Here is a 27,705-nt window from a genome sequence, read left to right as displayed (position 1 = left end):
GGAGGGGATTTCTACAAGCTATTGCCTTTAATACAATGCTAAGAAATGCATTTCTGCTTTCCAGTCAAAGTCTTACTGACAGCTTAGAGAAGTTTATACTTTCCAATTTATCAGCAATAAATGTAGAGTATCAAAACTCTATCTTCCATTGAGATGTTACTTTCAAAATGTTGTCATATTGACAGACAAGGGAGGTCACACACAAACAAACTATTGCATAAAAAGTGTCCCTTGGGGACACTTGAGGTTTGTTGAAGGCCACCATTAGTAAGGATCCTCTGCTGTTGCACTCCCTGGGACACCTATGTCCATTATTGTTTATAACACACTCATTGGAACATGACAATGTATGATTTAAGAAGGAAGAAAAATACACAAAGGATCAGCATATTTTATTTCTGCTCAAGGATTTAAAAGAAAGGAAAAAAGTAGTCTTAACTTCAATGAACTTTAATGCTATAGTTTTTATTTTAGTTTTTATTAAGACATCACAAAATATGCCAAGCTTAAATGTTCATTTCATTGTCATAGAGAAGGACAGATTTTATTAATGATGTATGATTTCATTCATACAATACTACAAGAATCATAATAATCTGCATGCAAAAAACCCTTGTGTTATAAACATTCAGAACTCATTTAACACACTACTGAAACACAACCACAAAAGCAAAAGCCCAAATGTCTTCAATTCTACAAATTAATGTAATTATGTAGGTATGCAAGGACGAGAAGTCCACAGAACTGCAGTTTCCCAGGCCAAGCATTTTGAGCTGTGCTGTACCCAGAAAACCAATTCTGAATATTTTTATCTCCATCTCAAATGGACATTTTTAGAGTTGTTTAGATGCTTAGAACTCATTCCAAAAAAGAGAAAATCTTCATCACCAAACACAGGATAGAGATCTAAGAACAAAAATATCCTCCACAGTCTTCACATTCTGTGTTCCTTGATAAAAAACCAAAATAAAATTTAAGTGTTTTCAACTTCTGAATTTCTACTACTTAAAATACAGATAAATTCAACAGTCCTCCCCCACTTTTCTTTTTTTTTTTTGTTTTAAACTGGGCGAGTACCTAACCACAGTGCTGTTTAACTCTCAATCTCTGCTGTATATTTTGGAACTGTCTCAAGAATGCCTTTTGTATTCTGTCCTGTATGAAAGATCTTCACCATTGTTAAAGCTTCAATAACACTTCTCAAAACAGCATCAGCTGTTGTTTCATGAGAAAACCCCTAAAGAGAATTAACCAAGTGTCACAAAGGGCTTAAGTCTTCTGCTTCACAGTAGGAATGCTTTTTGCTTGTTTGTTTATAGGTTACCCAATCTTCAAGGGCTGCTTTACAATTTTAATGTTGCCAATTTTTTTTTTTTTTTTTTTTTTTTTTTTTTTTTTTTTTTTGACACAGTGTATGACTTTGCCAGCATTTTTGTGACATTCAAAACTTTACAAATTCTTATTTATCTTGTGGACTTTCTAACCCTCCAGACTGGTGACAAATACACACATATGGTATGTCAGCAAGACAACCATGCTTAAGTAGTTTGGAAAGCTACAACCTATTGCACTGCTCATCCTCTTTCAAAGACATGCAGTCAAACTTTATACAGTGACCTCTGATGGTGCCAGCTTCCTACATGCTCTTAAACACAGCATAGTGGCAACTGGAGAGAAAAATCCCAATTCTCAGTTGACAGCAATTGTTGCACAGGTTACCACACCAAAACTATTGTGCATGCTGTCATGACCAGGTCTTATTGTGGCAACTGCTTTCCCCAGGTTGACTGAAATGTCTGCAGAGCTTCCCTTTTGAAGGTGTTTTCGCCATTAATTTGTCTAGTACTCTGTGAAAGCTGCAGTCATTCTTTCCTTTGGTGATCTCCACAGCCAGGACCCAAGTAGCTGCTGACAGACAACAGTCTGACAACAAGGCTTTTATTGTCCACCTACAACCCATGAATTCACACATTTTGCTTTGGCATCTTCTTTCTTCATATTTTGTCTTTTTTTTTGTTTGGTTGGTTGTTTTTTGTTTGGTTTTTGTTTGTTTGTTTGTTTTTGTTTGTTTGTTTTGTTTTTTGTTTTTGTTTTTTTTTCTCATGTTGTGTTTTCATCCATTGACATTTCTGTGTATAAGCAGGCAGGTATGACAACCATATTAGGTTAGAGATTTTTATTGCCTTTTTGTAATGAAAACAAGGTCATGTCATCTTTCTTTGTGTTTTGAGCCACCATGCTGAGTTTGGTTACTTACGCTGCAAACAGCTGTACTTCATGCAGCTAAATCTTAATACACATTTGATGTAGAGGGTTTGGCAGCACCAGAGAAAAGCTATTCCTATCTAAAGACACAATAACACATAAAGCTACAACGAAGAAGCCAGGTTTCATCATCAGTTTCAATCTTGCCACAGCTGGAATATACATCCTTGGCTTGACTCCTTACTTTAAGTGAAGGCTTTACTCTTAACTTAAGTAGATTAATTCCACACCATGGAAAGTTGAAAAACCTGAAACATGTTAATATTAATGTCTCTCCCCACTTACAAAAACTTAATTTTGTATTGGTCACTGTTAAGTCTCCTCCACTGCAAAATATCTCCATACAACAACACTAATAAACCATTTTTCTTTAGTCTGCATTCTTTCTTACCCCTATTAGGTTACAAGAAAAGGGCTCATTTTCTACATTGGCAGACAAGCATAAATGAGTCTAGAAGAGAATATGTAGGTGAACAAGAACTTTCCTTCTCTTTGTCTTTTCTGCCTTAAACTACTCCATATAATGAATACTCCTGATACATACTCCTGAATAGGCAAATACAGCCCTGGGACATAACAATTTAGAAAAGTACATGCCATGTGTCCTACATTTCCTTAAATAAAGTGTAGGATAAGCACATTTAGTGGGACAAGACAGTAAATTTTGAGTGTAATTAAGCTGTAAAACCTTGGGAGGTTAATTAAGTAATGAAATTCACAGATTAGAGTTCAAAACAAAACTACCTCTTCTGAGGGAGATATGCTATACCTCCAAAAAAAAAGTGTATAGGTGCCTTTTGATAATTACTAGGGAATTCTATAGATAACATGCACTTGACTGTAGTGTGTCATATTGGATCATAATGGCCTCTTCTTGCCCTAGAAAAATAGACAAGGAATAAAATTTTACCTAAATGTTTTGCAAACTTCCCAAAGAAAACTGTCTCAGAATACCTTCCACCATGAAAACAAAACTGGAGGGAGTTTCAAAATAAACCACTCTCCTGCTGTGTTTAACAAATGGTTGGGGTCTCCTGCCAAGATGAAAACACACAAAAGTAACAGTTCCCTTTTACCACAGCAAACTTTCATGGACTGTCACATAGCATTAGTGACATGAACTAAATCTCTCTATCACATCCTTCCCAAAGCTGATCATGGAAAGGAGTTCCCAGAAAATTCACCCAGAACTAGTATCACCAGTGAAACTAATCCATCTGTTCATTTTAAATTCCTAATTTTTTTCCCCTCTTTTTTTAATCCCCTGATTCTGACACTTTTCTCTGGACTCTGAAAACATCACATTACGTAGAGTTTAGTGACGATGATCCAGTTATAGAATAGCTTCAGAATGATCAGATTTCCCTGTTAGGGAAAACCAAAACTATTCATCGCTGCTGCCAAAAGGGCAAAATTCCTTCTTTCTTTCCTCCTCCACTCCTTACAGTGGAATCAAATCCACCTCCCAACAATCTGGTTCAGGGAGCAAATAGATTTTTTCCCCATTCTTCATCAACCAGAAGCAATCAGTTGTTCACTATCTCACTTTTGTGAACAACCTTGCTAGAGAATCAGACAAGTTAGTGGTGCAAAGAGCAGAAACACACAGCTAGGAGGATATATTTAAAAAAAAAAACCCACACTTTTCAACAGGTATTGCCAGCTTAGCTGCATGATGGAATGACACTCTTGGAATTACAGAGCTACATCTTCCTAGTAAACACCTAAACACCATAAAAGTAGCATCACTTTTATTTTAAGATTAATAATACATAACATAGAGGCACACCAGTTTTAAATAAAAATTTAGGGATTTGCTTTCTCCATTCTTTTTGAAGAATAAAACCTTTGTGCATATATGTATGCTCACTGTGATTACTGCTGACCAGACAATGATGCATATTGTTTTAAATATTAATTCATTTTTGGTCACATTAAGTTAGTATAGAAGCAGTCATGCTTTATTTGGCACAGGCTTCTACACAACCAGCAATACATTCAGATCCTGATCTTTCCTATGTTCTTTAAAAGCAGGTGTCTAACATCTGCCCTTGCATGATGACAAATTTAATTTTATTACTAGATTTTTCTGTTGGTCTGAAATTTTTTAGTTGTCTACCCACTGACAAGTTCTATTCCAATACTAAAGTTTTTATTGCTCACACAGTATCAAAAAGTACATCCGTGGATGATCTGGTAACAGATAATGTTCTAAGATTCTCTTATTTTCAGCTAAAATTCAGAGACGAACAAGGGAAAAAATACTCTAAAACAAAAATTAATTTATTAATGTTATACTTTAAGACACCTTATGACTGTTTTCTTACAGATTCTAGTAACATAGGTCTTTGGAACCACTGGCTGAAGCTGTTTGATGACAGAATGCCCAAATCTGTTTGGTCCACTGTTTCACCAGACAGCTCACACATAAGCCCTCCACTAGCCAAGAAATCAAAAAGTTTGAGGTTCTCACATCTGAACTTCAGGTTAGCAGTTTCTGGCTGCACCTCTTTATAACTCAGTGTTTCCCACATCCTTGACCTCTTCTTAATGCTTTACTGCATCACTAGGTTTGAGCACTGTGAAAGTATTCCAGACTCCCAGCACATTTCCATTTCCCAATTGCAAGGATTACTTGCCACATTCTGATAGATTTTTGTTTCTGAAAAACAAAATCTTTTAAACCCATACAGGCTGTATGTCAACTATAGCATCAGCACTGTGGTATTTTCTTTCAGATGCTTTGGGTTCTATGGCCAGCTTGAACCCTTATCATACTGCAAGGTATTTTTTCCCCTGCTGACCTATCTTCATTATTAACAAATAAACTTAAGAAAAACTTTGGACAGGACTAAGGCAAGATTCAAGATGTTCACGCTGCAAAGACAGCACCTGGAGAGAACAAATCCAAGAGGATAGTTTCTGAGTTCATGTTAACTGGCACACATGAAGATTTCATTCTACAGATCACTCCAAACCCAGACTTTTCTGGTTAGATTCTGGACTGCCACTCACACTACATTAGTAATAGAGGAGAGCCCAAATATCATTCAGAAGTTACTGATCCAACTGCAGTCTTCAGTGGGAAGCAATCTTCTGCTGAACAAGAAAAACAAATTCTTAAACTCTCACAAATGTAACAGCTAACAGTATATTAGAATTTGTTTATAAGAACACGCCATTATGTTATTTGCCTGTCTACTTTGCATTGAAATACTAAAATACCTTGACTGTGATACATGGGTTTTTCACACTTTTAATACACACTTTTAATAATGGTGCCCTAAAAAGGAATTCAATATGATCAACAGAAACTATTAGAAAATAAATAACAACATATTTACTTAACACAAGGCACCACATACATGAAAATTAATGAGCTTTTTTTCCTTTTAAAGACTGTCCCAAACATTGAACAAATGCTATACATTCATACCCCATTTGGTCCACACTAAAAGCTACTTTTTAATAATTAGAGGCACCTATGGTAACTCAGCCACATTTTCTGGTATTCTCTAGTTCAAAAATCTATTTTTTCTGCCATATTAAAATAAATATGAATCCGGTGTTCCTTAAAAAAATGTTGCTTGAGTTTAATTGCTCAGCTCCTACTATGCAACATCTACTCCTCCTCTAGAGACTTTAAGCCTTGAAACGTTTTATAAGCCTCATAAATACACTACAAATTCTAGTCTCAATCCTGTAGTAAATTCCATGCAAAAGGAACAGAGGGTTGGTGTTCCAGACACTGACAGCAATTCAGAAGGAGGAAAACAGATGCATCAATGAGTCAATAAACCCTTAATGCTGTTCCAAAACTCCCCTCTCTTCCTCAGCCACTCATCCTCCCACAGCAGCATTCCTACAGAAGTAATTAGGAAAAGCCTTTCAGGATTGTTCCTTAAAAGTGCTGACAATCTTGAAGATCATAAAAACTCTACCCTTTAATTTGCTATTTAAGAATTGTGTCTTGGCAGACAGAAGAATCAACCTCTCCATAAAAGCCACCATATAAAAGACTCATAAAATAACTCCAAGTATATTTTGAGATTACTTTTTAAATTGTTTTGCATTTTCATCACCTTTCTGTTACCTGGTATGCATGTTTATCACTCAGCTGGCAAAGAAGAAAGTCTACATGGCATATTCTGAAAGACTTAACTAATATCAGGAAGAGCAGGTTAACATAATACAACTTTAGGTTTGTTTTCACTCAAGCAAACCAATATGGAACTTCTTCCTCTGCCCCCAGCCAATTTTTCACGTGCTCAAACGTGAAACCCTCTTCTTGATCTACTTAATACCAAAAAATAATAACTGCCTCACTTCTTGCAACTGCTCTCCTCCAAGCAACTTGCCTCCCTTTTACCCCAAGATTGTGACGTGACACCTCAAAGCTTTCATGATGACACTGTAACACAACAGTGGTGGAAAACACTAAGTTAGGATCACTAAACAGAGTGTGACAAAAAACATTACCTCAGCCAACAAAAAGCTCGGTGTTGATGCATGAAGTAACAGCCTGAATGACCTCAGGCAGCAGAACTCCCTATATCAGCCGGACTGAGATAAAGTTGTTTTTCCCCAGTCACCTTGCCATCCTTGTACCTTCATATCATGGCACACAACTGGGGAATAAGCACAGGACTGAAATGCTCACACACTAATACACTATCATCCCTAAAAACTGCAAATATCCCAGAGCTACCATGGATTACACAGCTGGAAATATCTCCACTGAAGCTCACTTCTCTTAAGTAAAGATGCCCTGCTTAGGAGATGACCCAGAATTCTAACTGTTCTTATGGAAATATTACATATCAAACTGTCTGGTTGTGAGAGCTTTTTTTTATTGTTTTTTCTCCATTTTATCTTCTTTTGATTTATAGGAAAATAACTTCTCAGTGTTATCTTATGGCTCTGGTATTCTGTCATGACAAGAAAATATTATTTCTTGTTCTCTCCTTAAAGACTCCTTCAGAGATTGAGAAAGATGGTGTGAGTTCTTGGCACCTCACTAAGGTAGACATTTGCCCACTTTTTAATACATTTGCTCTTCTCATAAGTTTCCAATGTCTGAAGAAGGAACAGGAAACCCACTAGGAAACTAACTAGGCCCACTCATTCACTAAAAAAGAACAAAAAAAATCAAGATGTGGTATTCATGAGAGGAGGACTGCTTAGTATCTGAACTGCAATTGTACTTCACAGATCAAGAGAAAAAAAAAAACTAGATTAAGCATTTTAATCCTTTTTTACATATTTCCTTTTTTTTTTTTTTTTCTCCTTTAAGGTAGCTTTTTAAATTATGTCCAAAGGAAAGTATAGCTCTGATGTTTAGATCTGAACCTTCCAAACATGTTCTAGCTCAAATAGATTTTACACTAACTTGGCTAACATCCTTTTTGCTTACTTGCTGGAAAAAAAACACTAAAACTGCTAGATGTGCACAGTGTAACAAATACACAGATTTATCACTTTCACAAAATAAAAAAACAGTAGTAGTAGCTTACTTTCAGTGGCAAACTGTATTTCTATGCAAATTGGAATTGCACTGAGACACAAACAGGATATTAAAATAGCTTTATTAAATGAAACTAGATGAGCTGATATCATAGAATAAGTTAACAACTCACTTCAAAACACGACTTAAAAGGCCTTAGTTCATAAGAGGAAAAGCATTTGCAATCACACTGAAATTTTAAAAATAGCAGATCTGATGCTCACTTGTCAAGGAGGGGAGGAATATTTTCCTGCTTTTGACACCAAATTTTTGAGTACTCTTTACTGAAATACCTGAAGAATACAGCTAGGAAACATTTTTGAATAAAAATTACTAAGAGTTGGTTTATCACTTCACTTATGAGAAACAGTTTTCTTCTATATTTTCAACACAAATATTTGGTGTTTGATCTTGACATTTTGTTTTTATCGCTAGAACTTAAAACATAGTTCAAATTCTAGTATTTCTTTTCAGTTATGTAATAACATCTTATATCCCTTGATTTAGAATTTTCTTTAAATCTAGAATACTAGCCTTAAAATACATTCTTGCAAAAGACCAGTATAAGTGTGTTCCAGTACAAGTACTTCAGAAGACACCACTATATTTCCAAGTATGCAATTTTCAAGAGAGACATCTTCACACAGTCATACACATATAGAACTATGTATTTTTTTCTCAATCTGCTTTTGAAAACATTCACAAAGCACCTACTTAATGCAGAATAATATTTTCACTGTACGTGACTAGCAAGAAATGTACTGTTTCAAATTAGAAAAATTAAGTTTTCTGTAACAGTTTTCATTCTTAAGTTTTCTATATATAATATATATATATATATATATATATATATATATATATACACAAAACTCACTCCCGGGGAGGGAATCACTCCCATCCATCAGCTATGAATCACAGGTGCTGCTTTTCATTAACTGAAACATAAAGATGCATTTGCATACTGCTTTTGCACATAGATACAGGAGACAGTTTAGATGCAAGGTAAAAACATACTTTTGGAAAAATAAAGTCATTGCCAATGAAATATTAAATTTAATCAGTAATTTTTTCAGACCTAAGCTATCTTAGTCTACTTGTATGTTCTTTTATTTGGAAAGGTTACTTTATCTATCCAAATAAAGTAATTCCTTACTTACTAGCACAATACAGCACAATTGTCTTAGAAATTAAGTGTACACACACACAAATCCCACAGGTCGAACATTAACAGAGGGCATGTGCTCAAATGTACACCTTTCCTCCCTGAACATCTAAAGTAATCACCCACAAACTTCTGAAATCAATTCCTCCCCAAACCCTGAGATATAGATCCCTTCCTAGACTTGGTTACAATTGAGCTCCCTATGCATCCATCACTCTTTCACCTATGCCAGAACAAGGTTTCCTCCCAGCTTGGAATACAGAGGGTGCAGATGCACGTCCTGAGCTGTGGGACTGGCTCAGCTGCTGTCAAAGATGTGGCCTCGATCCTGTTCAGTCCCAAGCCTCCACTTGATATCTCCTCTACCACTTCTTTGATCCTGCATTATTCAGCACTCTGACAAGGAGAAGACTGGACAACAAAAGTATTTAATGAATGGTGGTGTGGAGAATAGAGGATAAGAAGCAACCACTTTTTTTTTGGCAGGCAAACCAAAGCACCTGAGCAATCTCTCTTCAGAACTATTGTGTCCGACTCACCCAACTGAGCCACAAACACCTCCCTCTGGTGCTGGAACATCCAAGGGAGTCGTGACATCTCTTTACAGCACTGCTTCTTTAAGGGTAGTAGAATCAGAAATACTACAGGCCCAGGAGGGAATGCTGCTTCCCCTCAACTGTTGGAAATAACTATATAGCTCAGAGCTTACAAAACACATTCTGTTTAGTAAAAGTCAATACTAATATGAATACATCGGGGCAAGTATTTCAGATCTGACCTTCCTTTCATTGTACAACTGTGAAAAAAGGAGGGGCAGGGAGGGTAAGGACACACAGGACAAAAAACCTCCCAGTTCTGTGGTCACCATAATAGCAAAAGACACTCATATAAAGCAAGAGAACAGCACTGAAACAAGGCTTGGCAAAAACACAAGACTTTTCCCCACGCCACGCCTGCTCTGCAGACACTACAGCGTATCAGAGCAAAGATAAGACCAACTAACAGCACATGTAACAAGTGTTACATATGTGACAACTGCGTCCTAGCCCAGCTGCAGACAGCAGAGAAACAGAAGGCCTGATCCAGATAAAGAAACAGAAAGAACAGAAACCTAATTCTGAGCTTCAACCTGGGTCTGGATAGGCAACTAAAGAGGCCTAAAGAATTCAGAAGTAAGAACTTCAACCACCTACTCATTCTTTGAAATGAATAGCATAGTAATGAACAGCAATAAAAAGGATAAAATACTATTAACCCTTGGTTCACCTCTAGGACAGTATGCTTATTTCTGAAAACAGAAGATTTCATTAGGATTTGTTCATATTACTGACCATATCTGCCAAGTGTTGACACTTGAGGCAGGCAGAACCCTGACAGCTTACAGACAGACCCATGATAGAGCAGTAACACAATGCAACTCCTGGGTATGCTGTCTCAGCCCAACACTCTCCCTCCAAGCACTATGTTGGCAGAAGAAGGGAACTCCTGCCTTGCTCCCAACCAAAAGGCCCTGCTCTCAAACCAGAGGAATGGTCAAAGCTCGGTGTAGCAGTGATGGGCAGATCCTTGGGGTAGAAGAGATACAGTTCAGACTTCAGATGCAAAAAATCTACCCATAAAGCTAAAAACCACCCAGTGCAGAAGCCACAACCAGTAAATTATGGCACATCACTAGAAGTTATTGGACATTATTCAAGAGAAGCACTTGCTTTAATCCTCTCAGAACATATTAAAAGCCAAATCAAACTGAAAGGCATCCCTTTATTAAGTTAAATGTATTTGATTTCAAATGAAACAATAAAAGACAAGATCCTTTTAATGGGATGCTTGGTGCTTTAGAAAAAAATATTGAGCCTACTATCTTAACAATTACATTCACACTTCATATTTTAAAAAATGACAGTATTAAGTTAAAATTACCTTATTTTTAAGGTAAACTCTGAATCCTCTGAAAGATTCTTATATCTGAATTTAGATTATTTGAAAGGCTGGCTCTTTTCACTAAATAATATACAGCTACTGCATTTATTCAAACAAGCATAACCCAAATATATGCAATATTTCCACCTACTAATAATATACATCATTTCCATTCCACTCCATCTAAAGAGCAAATATTAATGATATTTTTTAAAAGAGAAGTCAGATGAACACTCAACATATGTTCACTTTAACCTAGCACTTCCTCGAGTCAAAACCTGTCCCTTTCACCAAGGACAGGAAAGTGGAAGTAGTGTTCAAAGTCCTAAATTATTATTTGCACTCTCAGCTTCCATTTATCAGGCTCATTAGCTCTTAGGGTCGAGGAAAAAGTCTTGAAAACACTGACAGAATTAAGTGATTAAATGTTGCTTGTTTGAAATACTCAGTTTTTTGGGCATTACCTTTGTATCAGAACCAACGCACTTCAAAGTGTTACTTACAATGACGTCACCTTCACTATAAAAGGCATATTTATAAAAATAAAGTGCTATTACTGCACCATTACAATTCATTTTCTTTAGTTCCTAAACACACATAAAGGTTGAAGAATTATTCCATTTGTTCACAGTAAGTTTTTCTAGCATTAGAAAATGCCATTACATTTCACCAATGAAAACTCTCCTTATTATAAATCCATGCTTTATAACTAACTCTTAATACAACCACCCACCAAAAGTAATTTATATCACTCTGTCAAAACTCCACCTTCTACCAACTACTAGAGTGCAGAGCTGCAAGTTGAGTTCAGAAAACCATCAACCAGACCAAGAAAAAAAAGCAATTAAAAAACCAAATAAGTACATTTAATAAATCAGAGGTTATCTTGGTTTGTCTCCAGTTAAATAATGCTAAATTATTTTCCCAATATACATTTTCAGTTATTGTACTCTGATGTGTTCCATCACTGGTAATTGTGTCTAAGTAGTTACATTTCTCCAAATCCTGTTACAGCAGAAAACACAGATGACTTGCTGTTTTTTTCCATAAACATTTAATTCTTCTTTCTTTTAAAAGTAAAATTAGGTATCATCTGATGCTTGTATGATGTCTCATTATGAAATTCACTCTAGAGTAAATTCTCTATTATAGGAAGTATCTTTCCTTTTTCACAATTGCATGTAATTCTTTCCTACCTATAAGCATTCTCTTTGAATCACACCCAAAGCTGAAGTTATACACACAACTCTTTACTAAAATGTGAGCAACTACATTATGTACACAGGATTTGCTATTTGAAACATAAATTAACATCCCACCAAGTTTTAAATTATTTCCTCATCTTCAGGGACAAAAGATGAGGAATCATTTCTTCTGTTACCCTTCAATTGTTTAACTCATGGTCTTATTAAGAAACCACAGACTATAGAGAATATATTACTCAGACAGAGAAGCATCCTAGTGGTTTCAACACACTAGCAAGAATTCTAAGAAAATAAAGGTGGTTTCAAAACAACCTATAACTGAACTGCAAGTGGTTGCATATCCAGCAGATACATGCCAAGCAGATTAAAGCCAGACAGCTGAAACTATTCTGTCCCTACATCTATCCTTCTCACCCTCCTCAAGGACATCATATGATCATCTACAAATGAACCACCACCTAAACCAACATTTGTTTCAGCCTGGCACACAGGCTATGGCCCCATTCAATTCAGTGCTACAACAATATTGTTCTTCTGCATGCCAGTTCTACAGCTGACATGGAACAGGTCTGGTCTTAGGAGCTGGCTCAGAAATCCTACCTTCACCATTTAAAATGCACATGAGAGAAAGAAAGAATGTCCCACTGTTTTTTGAAAAAATAAATGAACACAGTTCCAACTAAAAGCCAATTATTTCCCTACAACTACTCTTGAGTTGACAAAAACACTTTTAACTTTTACTACATTTAGAGAATGAAAAGTTTGATCATTTCCAGTTGTAGGAAACTGTTGACTCACCATAATTTCAACCCCATTACATTTAAGAACATGTTTCAATAAAAATGCCTATTCGGTAATTTTCACACTTCATTCTGCAGTTTTCTGTATGAGCTGTAAAACTTTCAATTACTTGGTCGAACCTAGATGGTACAATCTTAATTCTGAAAAGTCATCCAAAGACCACAGTTGATAAAGATTGCAAAATATTGTGAAAAGACAGGAGAATAGCTGCTCAGCTTAGACATGTTCCCATGGCTAAACTGTGTGATTTCAAGTGGCACACCCAGAAACTTGCACATTTTTTTTAATATACCTTTCCATGCTGCCAACTTCTTAAAATTAAAGAGAATTACCAACATAAAATGCAGTAATTACATCCATGGAAATAGTCCACCAGCAGAACATACAGGATTTGTTCACTCTAATAATACTTCATTTTCAACAGCTCCAAGATATAGAGGGACACAAGAACAAGTTTGCTTGTTAAGACTCGTTAAAAGTTCCCACCTCTATAAAGCACATGTGTCTGATTAAAGATACCTGTCCATCAAGATCTAGTGTCTTCTGCTTAAACATTAAAGAAGTTACCCCTCAATGCTGAGCAAGAGAAAAGCAGGGGAGTTACTGATTGGCTGAACCAGATCCCTTCAGGTCACCTTTGCTCCTCCTTCCTCTCAGGTCTCACCAAAACCTGAGAGCATCACTCTTACTACTGACAAGGAAAGCACCTCAGCATTGGGAGCCAGCACTCTCAAAGGACTATAAGGAGGTTCAAAAAAGGATTCATCAATTCTAGAGTCAGCTATCACCAGCACCCTCCCGAATCTTAATACTTCCGACCAATCCACGAAAGGCAGTAAAACACCCCCTTCTTGGGTCTGTTACAGAGTTACAACTTTTGCAGGATGATGAAGTTGAATGCCAAGATGGAACAGCAAGCACACAGCTCCTGCTTCCTGTCTCTGAAACTTGGGAACTTCAGGTATTGTCCTTGCACACAGTTGGAAAAGAAAACAGGATCAACACAAAGACCCTCTGCTAGCTTTGCTCTAGGAACAAGAGGCAATACCGGCAACTCTGGTGGGTCAGACGGACCATATCTCGCTTTGGAGGACAGCAGCTTCAAGACAGCCCTGATGACCCACCCGCTACCCCCAGAAGTTTCCCACCTGCTTGCTCACAGACTGACCTCTTCCCTACGGCTCTCAGCACCCCAAGAAGCCCCCCAGAGGGATAAAATCTCCCCTCCTGTAACATCAATTCCGAGCCCCGTCCTCCTCCTCCTGTCCCGGAGCCCTCCACCGAGCGGCGGGGGCCCTACAGCGCTTCGCTTTCCACGCCAGCCCTCCGCTTCTCCCTTCCTTTCAAAGCCAACCCGCGCTCTTTCCACACACGCAAGGGACGCAAACGGAAATAACAGTAGTAATAATAGCAAAACACGAGCAGCAAATCCCACGAACAACATGCAGCCCCACAACTTACCACCCAAGTCAGTCCCCCGCTGCCGCCGCCGCCTCCTCCTCCTCCAGACTTTGCCATTTTCTGCCCGTCTCTCCTCAGCCGAGGCGAGGGCGCTCGGAGGCGGCCGGGAGGGCCGGCACCGACTCCGCGCCTGGCGCCGCTCCGCGCCCGCCCTCACCGGCGCCCGGCACCGAGCAAGGGCGCCCGAGGGGCCGCACAAAGCGCCCCTTCCGCCGGCGGGGAGGCGAGAGGGAGCGAGGGCCCGGCCGGGCCTGCGGCTCTCGCTAGTTTAAAGGGACGACGGGCCGGTCCCTTCGCCTCGCGGCGGCAGCGGCGGCAACAACAGCCACCGCTATCGCCGCCGTAGCGCTGCTGCCTCCCGCCCCCCTCCTCACCTCCGGGCCGTCCCCCCCCGCAGCCACAAAGGCCCGGAAAACAGATTAATAATAAAAAAAATCTCCCCTTCCCTCCCTCCTCCCTCGTCCCCTCCCTCCCTCGTTCACTCCCTGCCTTCCCGCCCCTCGCGCGCGCGCGCTCCCGCGCAGACCCCGCGCCCCCCGCACACACGCACACCCGGGACTGGCCCGGCCCCCTCCTTCTTCCCCTCCTCTCTCCACCCTGCGTCCCGGCGCCCGGTGCCGCTCCCCCGCCGTCTCCTCCTCCCCCTCCTCTCCCCACACAACCCCCGAAGCGCTCCCGCCGCCGGGACACCGCGCGTAGACAATAAATAACCGCGCCGGCCCCGCTGGGCGTCCGCGCCGCGGCCGCTTCTCCCCGCGCAGCCGGCCCGGGCCTCTTCTCCCCCCGCGTCTTCTGCCCGCCAATCACGGGCCGGCCCGCCAATCGCGCGCTGGAGGCGGGAAGGCTGCGCGGAGCGCCGGCCAATCCGAGAAGCCAGAAGGAGAAGCCGCGTGTGACGTCACCGAGGGTGGCAACAAGGCGCGAACAGCCCGCACGGGGGCGCTGCCGCGCGCGCGGGGGGCGGTGCGAGGGGAGGCAGCGCGGTTGGGTCGGGATAGGGATGGGGTCGGGATAGGGATGGGGCGGCTGGATCGGGATAGGGACCGCGGCGAAGCAGCGCCCAGCTGCCGGGTCAGCGACGGGCACCCTCGCCCCTTCTTCCCGCTCTGTGACGGCGGGCAGGGAGACGCCTCGCTTTCCCGTGACTACACAGGGGCATTGGTGTGGGGACTGGCAAAGCACGGCTGTCCCGTTTTCCTGGTGTTCCAAGTGGATGATGCTGCGATGCGTGGGCGGAGAAGAGGTGATGCGGTAGGTGGGCCAGGTGTTCGAGGGTTCGGCGGGCAGCTGTCCCCTTTCCGCCAGCCCGTAACTGGTCCCTGCAATTGCCACCGCTGCGACCTGCGGCGGTTACCAGCAGGCTGGAAGTCCCAGTGCTCCAGGCAGGAGTGTATTTACAATCCACTGCCCTCTTCTGGGCTCTGGGGATCGGCCCGAGGAGCTCTTTAACTCGGATAGCTCACAGACCTTTATCCTCCATTTGAGCATCATCGTGTGAAGTCCTCATAGAGGGTCACACAGCACAGGACCCCGTTCTGTACGCAGCACACAACCAACCCTGTGTAGTACAACCCTATTCGCCGTTTTGAAAAAAATGCTGTGGCCAAAAACCATCTACTTCCTAGGTCTAACCAGTGTCTGTATAAAGCTCAAAATTCATGTCATTTTAGGTATCAGCACAAAAAATACGTACAGCTTTGCATACTTTACACCAAATGTATATAATACTTATATATGTATAACTGTAAATATTATAATCAGCTTCTCAATTAGCAATTTTCATTCTGCTGTGTGAAATGCAAAGGACCTACCCAGTCCAACCTGTTCCATTACTTGAATTATTAAGAATGTAAAGTCTCAACAGGAGGGATCAGTAGGACCACTGCATCTGAACTAGCAGACAAATCAGACAACCATTTCAAAGGAAGAGCAATTATTTAAAGGTTTTTCCTTTTGCAAAATACTTTTCCGGAGGAGTAAAGGGATTGGAAATTAAACAGCCACTTTTGAGGAGTCAGTTGTAATGTTCAATTATGCCTCAAGGGAAGGATCAGAAGAATTTCTAGTAAATATTGCTTATTTAGCATAATTTTACTCTGCCAGTTTCTAAGGAAGCTATTAAACTAATATCTAAGTGCTGCATAAGGATTATGGAAAATAATGGCATCTGCCTAGAAGGGACAGTAAGTTATCTGCTCCAGCCTAGTTTTATTGCAGCTCCATGTGCCTCTGAGCTGTAGGCAGTGTTTTCTTCTACTTTTGGCAGAATCACAAGGTAACACTTGCAGGGTTATGCCTAGTGCTTCAGAATTCTGAGCTTGCTGATTAGAACTGTGTTGATTTTTTTTTTTCCAAAATCTCAAATTCATATATAGAACCCATTACAATTAATCATGTACAGTGAACTGCTGCAATGAATATTGCGTGGATCAGAGTAAACAGGAGTGCCTCTAGTCACAGCTTTTTGCATTGGTAGAGGACCATTTCTGTATTCAGCAGAAAAAGAGCAAGTTTCAAACATTAGTATACTATGTTCTCATTAGCTCCAGCTGTTTAGTAAACAGGCTGTCCTTAGTGTGGGAAGTGTGCCTTTTGCAATGTGAGCCAAGCAGAAGATAGCAATCTAACTTGAAGGCAGCCAATGCCATATATATTAGAGAGAGACAGAGGGAGTTTCTTCTTGGCAGCTACTGCTCTTTGAACATGCATGGTCAGACATGTTCAGTCTGTGTCCCACTGCAGCAAATTTATGAGGAAATGCTGATGTTCCCTCAAGCATTTTCTTTAGTCCTTGAAATTACTTTGTCCAGGTTGGATTTTATTTAATTCTCATCCTTACTATGCTAGCTGCACGGCATTTTACTGGCTTATTGCTGATGTTGGTTTTTATCCCTAATACTTATATGTGTATGCTGAGTGGTTGCATTGCTAGTCATATAGGATTGTGGAACAAAGTTCTCATGAGACCAAAAGCAGCTGCTTCTGTGGACTGCAGAGGTGGAGCAGTGAAATGAGACTGCTCATCACATTTTAAGAGATCCCTGTTAAAACAAACACAGAAGTAGATTTGAGCATGAATCAAATTCATGTGCCATAACATTTTGATAGGAGTGGAATTACTTTACTGAATGCAACCTGCCCAAATCATGCACTACCAGTTCATGTCAAATACTTCACACTTACTGTGTGACATTTTAAATTGGTAATCCCCTTGAGATTGTACACGAAAAGTCCTATTTCAATTCATTGGAGATTTACTTGTTCTCACAGTTGTAGACCATAACATAAACAGAAGTATCCTAGAGGCTTTCAAATCAATGATCTACTTAAACCAGTTTCACTAGTGCTTTTACTAAGCAAAATATTTATTGTAATACTACTTTGTGTTCAATCATTTTAGCAGTAAGTACGTATGATCTTTAAGTATTTCTATACTTGGTATGTACAAACTTCCCATCTATTCGAAGTTACTTACTGCTTCTAGTTTACTTGCTCTCTAATAAAACCTTTTCTTTCAATGTGGCTTTTCTAGACACAGAGTTAAAGGGCCTAAAATATGACTATTTGTGAAACTATGTACATTTATCTAATCTGTGAACATACTCAGATACAAGCACTTACTTAAATGACCAACCACAGCTCTTTTTCTGCAAACTACACAGGAAAAAGTGTAAATTTTTGCTAAAATATTTATGAAACTAAGTGTTGATGCCCATTACATTATACATTCCACATTGTATGTAGTTGTAATGAGGTATAAACAAACATTGCATATTTTAATATTAAATATCTACACTCACAATAAAATATTTTCCATATTCTACTGCATTTTAAAATTTCATTATAATTCATTAACATAATTTTGAAATAATTGACCAAATTATTGAGTAGGGTTGCGGCAGTACAATATGAGAGTGACCAATACATTTGTACTACGTTGATTGCGAATGACCTTCATGCCACGGTTCCAAAGTATTTAAGAGAAGCCTACCCATGGCTGGATCACCTAACGATATACATTTAGCCAGGTCATGTGTTCTTACACAATTGTATCTCAAACACCTTCATTGAATTAGCAAGAGGCCATACTAGTGGTTTTCTGTGGGTGTGCACTGTCAATGCACTGCACGACACTCTCAGCTGAAATGTGCCCAGGACTTACATACCTGATGTATCCATGGCACTTTTGTTAGTAGCTGTTCCTGGGGCCAGATTGTTCCACAGCCAGTCTCTTGAAAAACATCAGGTAATTTCCATCTTAATCCTCCAGAAACATGTACCACTTGTGACAGTCTGCTTAAACCCTGTTTGCCCTCCAATTCTTCCTCTGGTGACTAACCTGTTACGTGCTGCGCTCTTGGCAGAGGTGTGGAAAACTCAAGTGGGGCATGCTGTGAATGCTACTGCCAGGCTGTTGCTGGGGAAGAAGTCCAGCAGAATCCCCAGGGTTAGCTACAGGATGGACCCCTGGGCTCCATCCTGGACTGCCCATTGCATGGCTGAGACTGCTACACTGACCCACCTGACTTCCTCCTGGATGGCAGCACCTCCCTGCTGCAGGAGAGGCAGGGTGTGTTACAGACCTGACGTGCTTGGCCTCTCACCTGAGCTGCACAGTCTCTCACACAGAACAGGAAAGTTGTGTCACTTGTAAACTTTATCTGTGACTAGAGGGGCATCCAAGCCCATTCAATCTCCTCACTGTCAGCTCAGTCTTGAATTGTGATACACTTTCACTGAGCAGCATAATTGCTGTTTCAACAGAGGCTGGTCATAGAAATTAAATATATTTGTATTGAAATTCCTTGTATAGGACAAAGCTCCCTTGTGCAGTGACCACACACAGCAAGAGATGTTGCATGCAGAGGTGAAGCAGGGGAAGCTGAGCTGGCCATACTGGGACGAAATCTCAACATCAATAGAATTACTACCCATGCAGACATCCACTGAGTCTTTAAGAAGAGTTGGTGGCAGTAGAAAAAGATGCAAATGCCTGGAGGGACAAAAACAATGTTAAAAAACACAGAATGGAGAAGGTGATGTATTTTAAGCTCTGTGCTTAACGTACATAAGACAGCAATGGCCATCTCAGCAGTTATACTGAACTGAGAGGAGATTGCTGTGATTTGGAGGCTGGGAATCACAAACTGCATTATGGCATTGTTAGTCAGTGTGGAGAACATAAACAGCCAGCAAGGTTTGAGCATGCCATGCCATTCAGAAAGGCACTCCCTTGAGCTCTGGGTGGTGAATACTGCAAAGCCATGCTAGGCTTTCCTTGAGAAGCTTTTCTGATGTTATCCACATAGCCCTTTCTTCCTGTCCCTTTATCCCAGCCCCTCTGTAAAGGAGCTCTCTCTTTCCAAAGTGGAATTTCTTTTTGACTAAAACATGCAGGTTTTTTCCTAACAGTTCACCCAAAAAAGATTGTTTGGGCAAGAATATGTGAGTGGCTATCAATTTTTACCCAGCAAGACTCTCCTTGCTCATTGAAAGTATCCATTACCAGTGTATTTCTCCAGTCTCACAGAAATCCATTATGGATTTTGAGAGAGTGTCAAGACTGCTTCCTAATAGCAGAAGATCATGTCCAGTCATTCCTGGAATGACAGGAAGGTGAAGGAGTTTTTCCTATACAAGGCACATGTGGATATGTTTAATCTGTTGCGAAAAGTGACGAGTGATATAGACAGCAGAGAAGCCCACTGTTCTGGGAAATGTTGAAAGAGATGGTACTTCACTTTCTTGAGCTAAAATTCAACCACCTCTGACACATCATGTTTTGACTTATTATAAGGAGGAAATAGAAAGGGCAAGCTTTTCTGTACAGCTTAATTGTAACACCAGTTTTGACTAGAATCAATGATAACTTGGTCAGGGTGTGCATTTGCATACCCTTTCTCAGAAGAGAGTTGTGTGGTTCTTGTAGTAACCCAAGAAGAGAAAAGTATTAATACCCGAGAGAAATAATGCCTCAATCTCCACCAAGACAGAGCATGTCATTGAAGTATGGCCAGTGCACCCACATAGCTTATGCTGAGGTCAAAGCGAAAAAGAGAAGGAGGCAAGTTTTGGAATACTTGAGCAAATAAATGTCTGAGGCAAAGACCAACAAAAGAGTTGGGTGAATGACCTGTGAACATCCTTCTGAAAGAGGACTGGAGTAGGGACACATGAGCTAACAATATACCTGAGCACTACTTCTTGTCGGGAAGACAAGAAGTAGTAACTAAGAAAAGTCAGGGGTTACTATGAAGGGTCCAGTCAGGCATAGAATAGCAGAACCACAGACAGAGAGATTGCACATATCTGTCCAAAAAATTAATGAAGAAACCCTTAGAGTAAATTTGTACTGGCAGCTTTAGTTTATACTGATGTAATGCTTTGAATTACTAAACCATGGTGATTTTGATTTGGTACTAGATGGCCTAAAATTTGAATTACTCTTTTACAGCCCACAGCACAGGGAATGTGCTCACCATGTTCTTCTGACAATTACAAGACAGTTTAGAAAAGGAAGTTTATACAATAATACTATTTTGTGAGTATTCTTTTCTAGATGATTTAAGCTGTTAGTCTTTCCAGTAACCTATTTACTAATAATTCTCTTTGCTTAAATGCATTGCTTCAGATTACCTATGTCAGTAGACTATTCTAAGGCTTTTGAGAATTTATTTTTCAGAAGTTGTTGAGAAAGTAATTACAAAAATAAGATGTATACTTCAACTAAAAAAATATAAAGGGTATAGCTAAACAGGTAAAATGTACCCAAGACTCAGCCACCCACTTAAGTGTTATCTGAATTTACAACTCCCTAAAAATTACTTGTTATAGATCAGCTATTCAACAATTTCTCAGGTGGCCTCATTTATAACAAGGCTCAGCAGCAGTTCCTGTTTATTTCAGTAAGGAGTTGTGTAATTCAACAGCTTGGGTGATTGGGCAAGCAGCTGCTTCATGCACTTTTCTATTTTCCTTAGGTATTATTAAGCAAAGGTGATCAGAAATACATAAAAATATCTTCTGTTATCCCTTTAGATCCTTTAATGCATTGGTATTTCTGGGTCTTGAATGTTTCTCTCACAGTACCATGCAGCTGTCCTCTATGATTTTTTTCAATAGTGGTATTTCTGCTTAGTGTTTTAGTCTTACTGTATTTATTAGGAGAATGGGTAAATAAAGCACCAAATGTAACACATTAAATATGATTTTTTGTTTAGATTATGGCCTCCTGTTCTATTTTTACCCAGTTAACACTGCTTATATTCTCTTTCCACTACATACCTTACATTGCTCCAATCAGCTCTGCAGATTCTTCCAGCTCTTTACTGCACTCCTGTTTCTCTTAGAGAAATATAAGAACACATTACCTCAGTTTTCAGATGAAGTTAAATCATCCAGATCAGTGGTTCTTATATGCCTCTTGCTCACTATGACCGTAGCCACTGCTGATAAAGGTAGCCAAAGTTGCAGTAGCAACAGCTCTCAGTATGGGCCAGGACAATGTGTTTGACTTTGCTATGCCATATTTTTATTAGAGTCGAGGAATCTCAGTCTAGGTCTTCAGTCCAGCATGGTTTCCAAAAGAATCTTTCAATTTCTAAGCACTTCAGAAAGCTGCATCCTGTTCACAGGATTTCTTTCTTTGATTTAGGATTCCTGCCTGTCACCTGTGAAGAAAGAAAACAGTCTTTTGAATGACTGAAGATATGTGCTTTAGTAATTTGTGAATTTGCTTTAATGTTCTAGAAAAAAGTTTTTCATCAACAGGATGTGTTAAAAGTAACTTGCTTTGATAGACATATATTTGTGGGGGTTTTTAACCTAAACAATATGGATTCTGTAGTCCTCATTATTTTATACATTTCTTTTTGAAATCTACTGTGAATTTAACTTGCAGAACAGGAAAGAAAAATGTTTTTCATCAATGCAGTTCTTTTACAATATTCCTTCATTTCTCGCAAACTATGAAGCAAAGAAAAGGTACTGCATGTTTTATCTGACAGACCTAAGTGCTATAAAAGGCAGCATATCTATTTTTGCAACACATCTGTTAACTGTTATACTATAACAGTACATTACTCAGTTTTTAAAAATAATTTTGCAAGGAACAACTTAGTGATATCCCGTGTTCCTAGATAAAGGCTAGAGAGAATACCTTTCCTGTACTGTGCCTCATAGTAAGGTCATGTCAAAGTTTTACCATCATGCTATAGAACCATTAATAACAACTCACCTTCCTTTTCATTTAGTTGGATTTTACTGAGCTTTATTATTCCACATATGCTCTTCTGCTGGAAGCTTTTATTGCAGAAAACCTTTGAAGAGTGGGAAGCTCTGAAAGTAGTGTGGTTCCTTTTAGCTTGTTTTTTACTGCTGCTCACATTCTTCTCTTTTCAGGTAATAAGTACAATGAATTAATAAGGTGTGCATGAAAAGGAGATACACATTGGCCAGAAATTTCATTAAAGTATCAGTTTCCATCCCATTCAACATTTTTCTTTCTCTAATATGTCTGAAATTAGAAAATGGGGTTTATGTATCAATGTATCAATTTTCTAGCAGGTTTTGAAACTATTTAACACTAACTGTGTCAAAATTCCATTTACTTTGGAACCAGTACTAACGTTAGCTCTTTGGGAAAAGACAGATATGGCATTCTTTTATGTTCTGTAGCCTTTGAGACATGTTGGACATGCTACTGAAACACAACATTTTTCTGCTGAGTTCGTCTTGTGACTCATGATAAGTAGTGTGGAAGCTCCTTTTTTACTTTACAGCTTACAGCTAGCTTATTGAAAAGTCATTTGTTAGTTCTCATGCATGAGAATTCCACTGGTTTGCTAACCTGTTTTTTTTTTCAATTGCTCATGTTCTATAATTTCTCCCAAAATACGTTTGATTCAGTTCTCATGAGTAATGATGATGAAAGAGCACACTGGCATAAAGGCTGAAAATAATGAAATTACTTGAAGTCATAGAATAGCTAAAGTTTAAGAGATCAGTTGCATACATATGGTTATTTGGGACATTTAATTCTCAAATCATAAAGTTTTCCTTAGCTTTCTAATCAAATAATCCATTCTCCCAAATAACTAAAAGTACTGATTTTGAGTAGCTGTGCAGAATAGAAGACAATTCAGAGGAAACTATGCTTTCTTTCCTGATAGTTGTTGAAGTACAGCACAGCCTGAGCCACACCAGCACTTTGACTACAGTAAAGGCAGAGCACAGCCACAGGCCATAGAGGCAGGCACATTAACCAATCCATGGGAATGTAGCAGAAGCTGCAGCACTCACACATAATCCATGGCACATGCTTCAGCTCGGAGTTGCTTCACCAAACCAGCATGACTGCTTTTAGCCACAAAGCCAAACATCTCCTTAGCCAGGCACAGCACACAGCACTCCCAAGCTGCCTGTACAACAGTCATTCATTCTCCCAAGAGTGCACATGCAGAACACAGCACTCCCTCCTGCTCCATGCTTCAATCTGCTCTGAGAATTCATGATCACTTATCTGCGTTTCACAAACAGGAAGACTGCAGTGCCTGTCATCCCACCCTTGACCCATGCTACTCCCATGCTGTACATGATGGGACATCCTATGATTCTTAAGGTTGATGCTCCCTCCAGGCCTGTTAACTAACACGGGCATGGTGGCTTAACAGGTTCTGTAACAGACTAGCAGGGACATGCAAATAAAATAGGTGAAACTACTTTTTCAATTTCCTCCAAATGAATTAGCATGTTAATGGGATGAATGCTATGCTTTGCATTTCCACATGTACAGGTCTTTGCATATTTATAAAAAGCAATAGTTAATCTTTCAAAAAGACATGAAATAAAAATATTGTTCTCAATTCAGCATTTGTTTGGTTTATTCTCTGGAGTTAAATTGAATATATAACAGCATTCATAGCCTTACAACAGATACCTGTAGTACAGCGTGCAAACTTAATGTATAGTCATTCATTCAGTTCTTTGAATTTCAATGGCAATTCCTTAATGCAGTAAAATCTGATTATTTAATTTGGTCAGGATCCTCATTGCCCTTTTGAACCATATGCATAAACATACCAAAACACTAGGTTGTAATGTCGGTCCTAAAACCCTTCCCTTAAAATAGCTGCTGCTTCACTTTCCCCTCCTTTGTGGGCCATACACCATTTCTCAGGCTCATGGATGACAGTGGGTCTCAAAATGATGTGAGGAAAGGCCTATGTTACCAGGCCTGCAACAGGCTACCCTTGGTGGCCAGTAGACTTTCTGGGAACCAGAACTATACTGGGAACACAAGAAGATACCAGAGAGGGACACATTCCTGGAAGGACAGGGGCTGAGGCTTCAGTTGTGCTATGAATATGCCATGGGGAGTGGGGCGACACATGACACAATGACACAATACAAAAAGCAGGTAGGAAATAAAATTATAAAAGAAATGAACAAAATTTTCTAACAATGAAGACTGTTAGATTTAGAGGATCACATTCAAGGAACTCCCACAGTAGACCATGCTATTGTCATCCTCATGGCTTCTCCCATGGCCCACCAGAGAGGGAACAGCAGCTGTCATAAACTAGAGAATACACAGAGGCTCTATGGGGTTGGGCTACCACGCTGTGATACACCAGGGAAGAGAGAAAAGGACAGAATCCAGAGATAGTGCAGAAGCCTCCAGATGTTACCTATGAGTCACTGGGAAGTTGCCTTGATCACCACTGCAGACACTGCTTCAAACAATGAAAAACCACTAGTTTATAAAAAGGGAAATTTGGAAGGGCTTTTAAGAGTGAAGACAACAGTGAGGGTTATCCCAGGAGACAGCTGATATCACGTTAAACAAAGGAATCTTCCAAAAGATGGACAAAACATCTGCTTACACTTCACTGCAAAATCCCTCCATCTCACCACTAATATAGATAATGCTAATATGTAGTGCTAGTCCTGGCTTTCTCATTCTAATGTGTGTTAAACACAAAATCCACCGACCACTTCTGCTTGTAGCAACTCCTGCTCCACTCACAAACACTACACGACCAGAGTGTCCCTTCCATACAACTTTTTCAAAAAAATATTCCCCGGTAATGGATTTAACATTCAATCCTTGAAACAGAATAGGGTCTAGTTGATTTCCACTGAATTGGTTATCGCCAATAATCTGGTTATCGCCAGTAAATTTCATGATCTTTAGAAATTATTTTTTTCTACATCCAAAACCTTTCAGCCACTCTTTCACTGGCATACATGTTGCCTCCATGCTCTGTTCACAAATGGACTTTGTGTTTTTCACTGAATACTTACAAATGGTTGAATTTCCTCACATGATTGGTAATCAGTCCTGCATGTGAAATAAATTAAATCAAAAGTACAAAAGGTAAGTGTATTCTGGCAAATGTTTCTTAGTCTGTTTCCTATCACAGATTTTATTTCTGTGGGCCAGAAATGCATGTAAGTCTCTGTCTTCAGAAAGCTATTCTTACGTTGTATCTGGTTGAAAGCCCATTCCTTCATATCTGTCAATCAGTTTTGGTTTTTATAAATCAATAAAATGATGTACAAATATTAATTACTAGCAAGCCTTAAAATGTGAAATAAAGTTAAAAAGTGAAGTTGCAGAGCATATAGAGTGCACAGTCAAGAAAAATTACCATGCCTGTTGCACTGAATATGAACTTTGGGGTTTCACCCTTACAAAAAAAAATATCAAATGTATTTGAAGTTTAAAAATACCATTATCAAAGACAGACTTTGAAGTGTAGAGGAAGAATTGATATGATTAATAATATAATTTATAAAAGCAGATCATGCATAGTACTGACACTTAGGCAAGAACTTCCTAATTTTCTGTTTTGAAAGGCTCCATGATGATACAAATTCCTTTCAAAAATATTTATTTATTAAAAAAAAAGGAAACAATCAGCTTATCTAAACAACCCCCCAAATTATGTAAATTTGACATTCATTAATCAGCGTTATCTTTTTTCCATCCTTCTGGTGTTAAAATTAAGCTGCAGCTTCTAACACTTCCTGTTTGTGTTCCTACATTCTTAGCGGGGGTGGTTTTAGTTTTTATTTTGAATGTGTTTAGGGGTTTTTTTTTGGTGGGGGAGGGAGGGGGAAAATGGGACTGTTTTCTTTTAAACCATTATTGCCAACATCATGGAAATCAGTTAGCATACTCAGGCAGAAACTCCAACCCACACAACCTAACAAAAGAAAATAAAAATCAAAACCAGTTTTAGGCATGCGTGATACTAAACCAAATCATGACAGCACTACAATTCTTAATGCAGTCCAAAACCAGGCACTTCCTTTTTGGCCAATAAAGTTTTACATCCTTTTTGCTAGTAGTGAACTTTGCTTTTTAATATACCATTCATTTCCCTGGCACTCTGGCTAAAAGCAAAAGCTGCTGCAGCTTAACTATGTTATTTTGACTTCTGATACAATGCAAGCATAGACATACATACATTTGATTACCTTCCATCCTTCTCTTCACAGTGGTAATAATGCAGAGGCGAGAAGTGAGGCTCTCTCCTTCCATTCTGTACTTTGCTGCTCCATTTGCTCTAAGAGCCTGTGACCAACTGTTCCACCTACTTTAGTTTGAGCTTGCTTAAACTGCTCTCATATGTCTTCATTCTCTTACATCAGCTGGTTTCCTTATGACTGTTCCACAGGGCAGTCTGTATATTGTTATCCAAAATGCTCACCTAAAGTAAGTGCAGCATTTCCTCTTGATTACAACAGTGATAAGCTGCTAGTTGATGATTTTCAGTGGGGAAAATATGTTCTCCTGGGACTTCAAGGATAATACACTATATTACTGAAGTTCCAAGGATACGAAATAACACTCAGCATTATGGAATAAAAGGATCAAGTTAACAGAATATACACTGAAACATCACCATTGACATGCATAGTGAAATCATCTTTCCCCCAGTTTGTAAGACCTTGAACAGGAGATTCAGTCCTTCAAGTCTAAGCAGGTGCTTAATGTCACACTGAAATCTCACATCCTTACAGGTAATGCAGACCTAGTTCTTGGTTATAACATGTCACTAAACACACTTCTTCCAAAATCAAAGATCTAGATTATTGACTGGAATAAAGGAAGGAATTATCTATAACAAGTGGGATCCTGTTCTTAATTCTAGAATTATTTCTATAGTTCAAACTAGTAAAAATAAAAAAAAATTAAACTCAGATATTCCTTAAATCTCAGACAGATTTATAAAAAAACCTGTTCACCAGTCTCAGCAATTTTCTTCTACTGAAAACTTTCAGGGACCTACATATAAATAAACACACAGTAAAATGTCTCAAAACCAAGGTCAGTCATTGGAAGCTACTTCTGCCAGCATCAGTTTATGTAGTCCATTACA

The 27,705-nt window shown here is 39.3% G+C and overlaps 1 protein-coding gene and 1 long non-coding RNA gene across 3 annotated transcripts in view; both read right to left on the bottom strand.

Annotated features, from left to right (window-relative positions):
* The window catches only part of TOP2B (DNA topoisomerase II beta), a 58,597-nt gene extending 43,892 nt beyond the window's left edge, over positions 1 to 14,705 (bottom strand). The window contains exon 1 of one of the 2 annotated variants that reach the window (XM_021538075.2): positions 14,318 to 14,705. In XM_021538075.2, coding sequence (XP_021393750.1) covers positions 14,318 to 14,374 — 57 coding nt within the window. In that variant the 5' untranslated portion in view covers positions 14,375 to 14,705. The remainder of the gene's footprint in view (positions 1 to 14,317) is intronic. The other variant, XM_021538074.3, reaches the window with a different exon arrangement.
* Positions 14,706 to 21,451: 6,746 nt separating this feature from the next.
* LOC116183299 (uncharacterized) lies at positions 21,452 to 23,696 on the bottom strand. Its single transcript, XR_004147899.2, has 2 exons — positions 22,554 to 23,696; positions 21,452 to 21,987 (listed from the first exon to the last, which is right to left on the bottom strand). It is a non-coding gene; the product is annotated as an uncharacterized LOC116183299 (long non-coding RNA).
* Positions 23,697 to 27,705: the final 4,009 nt, after the last annotated feature.

The sequence above is a fragment of the Lonchura striata genome, chromosome 1 (genome assembly GCF_046129695.1).
Source record: "Lonchura striata isolate bLonStr1 chromosome 1, bLonStr1.mat, whole genome shotgun sequence".
NCBI lineage: Eukaryota > Metazoa > Chordata > Aves > Passeriformes > Estrildidae > Lonchura > Lonchura striata.
This window is presented reverse-complemented; position numbering and strand designations above follow the sequence as displayed.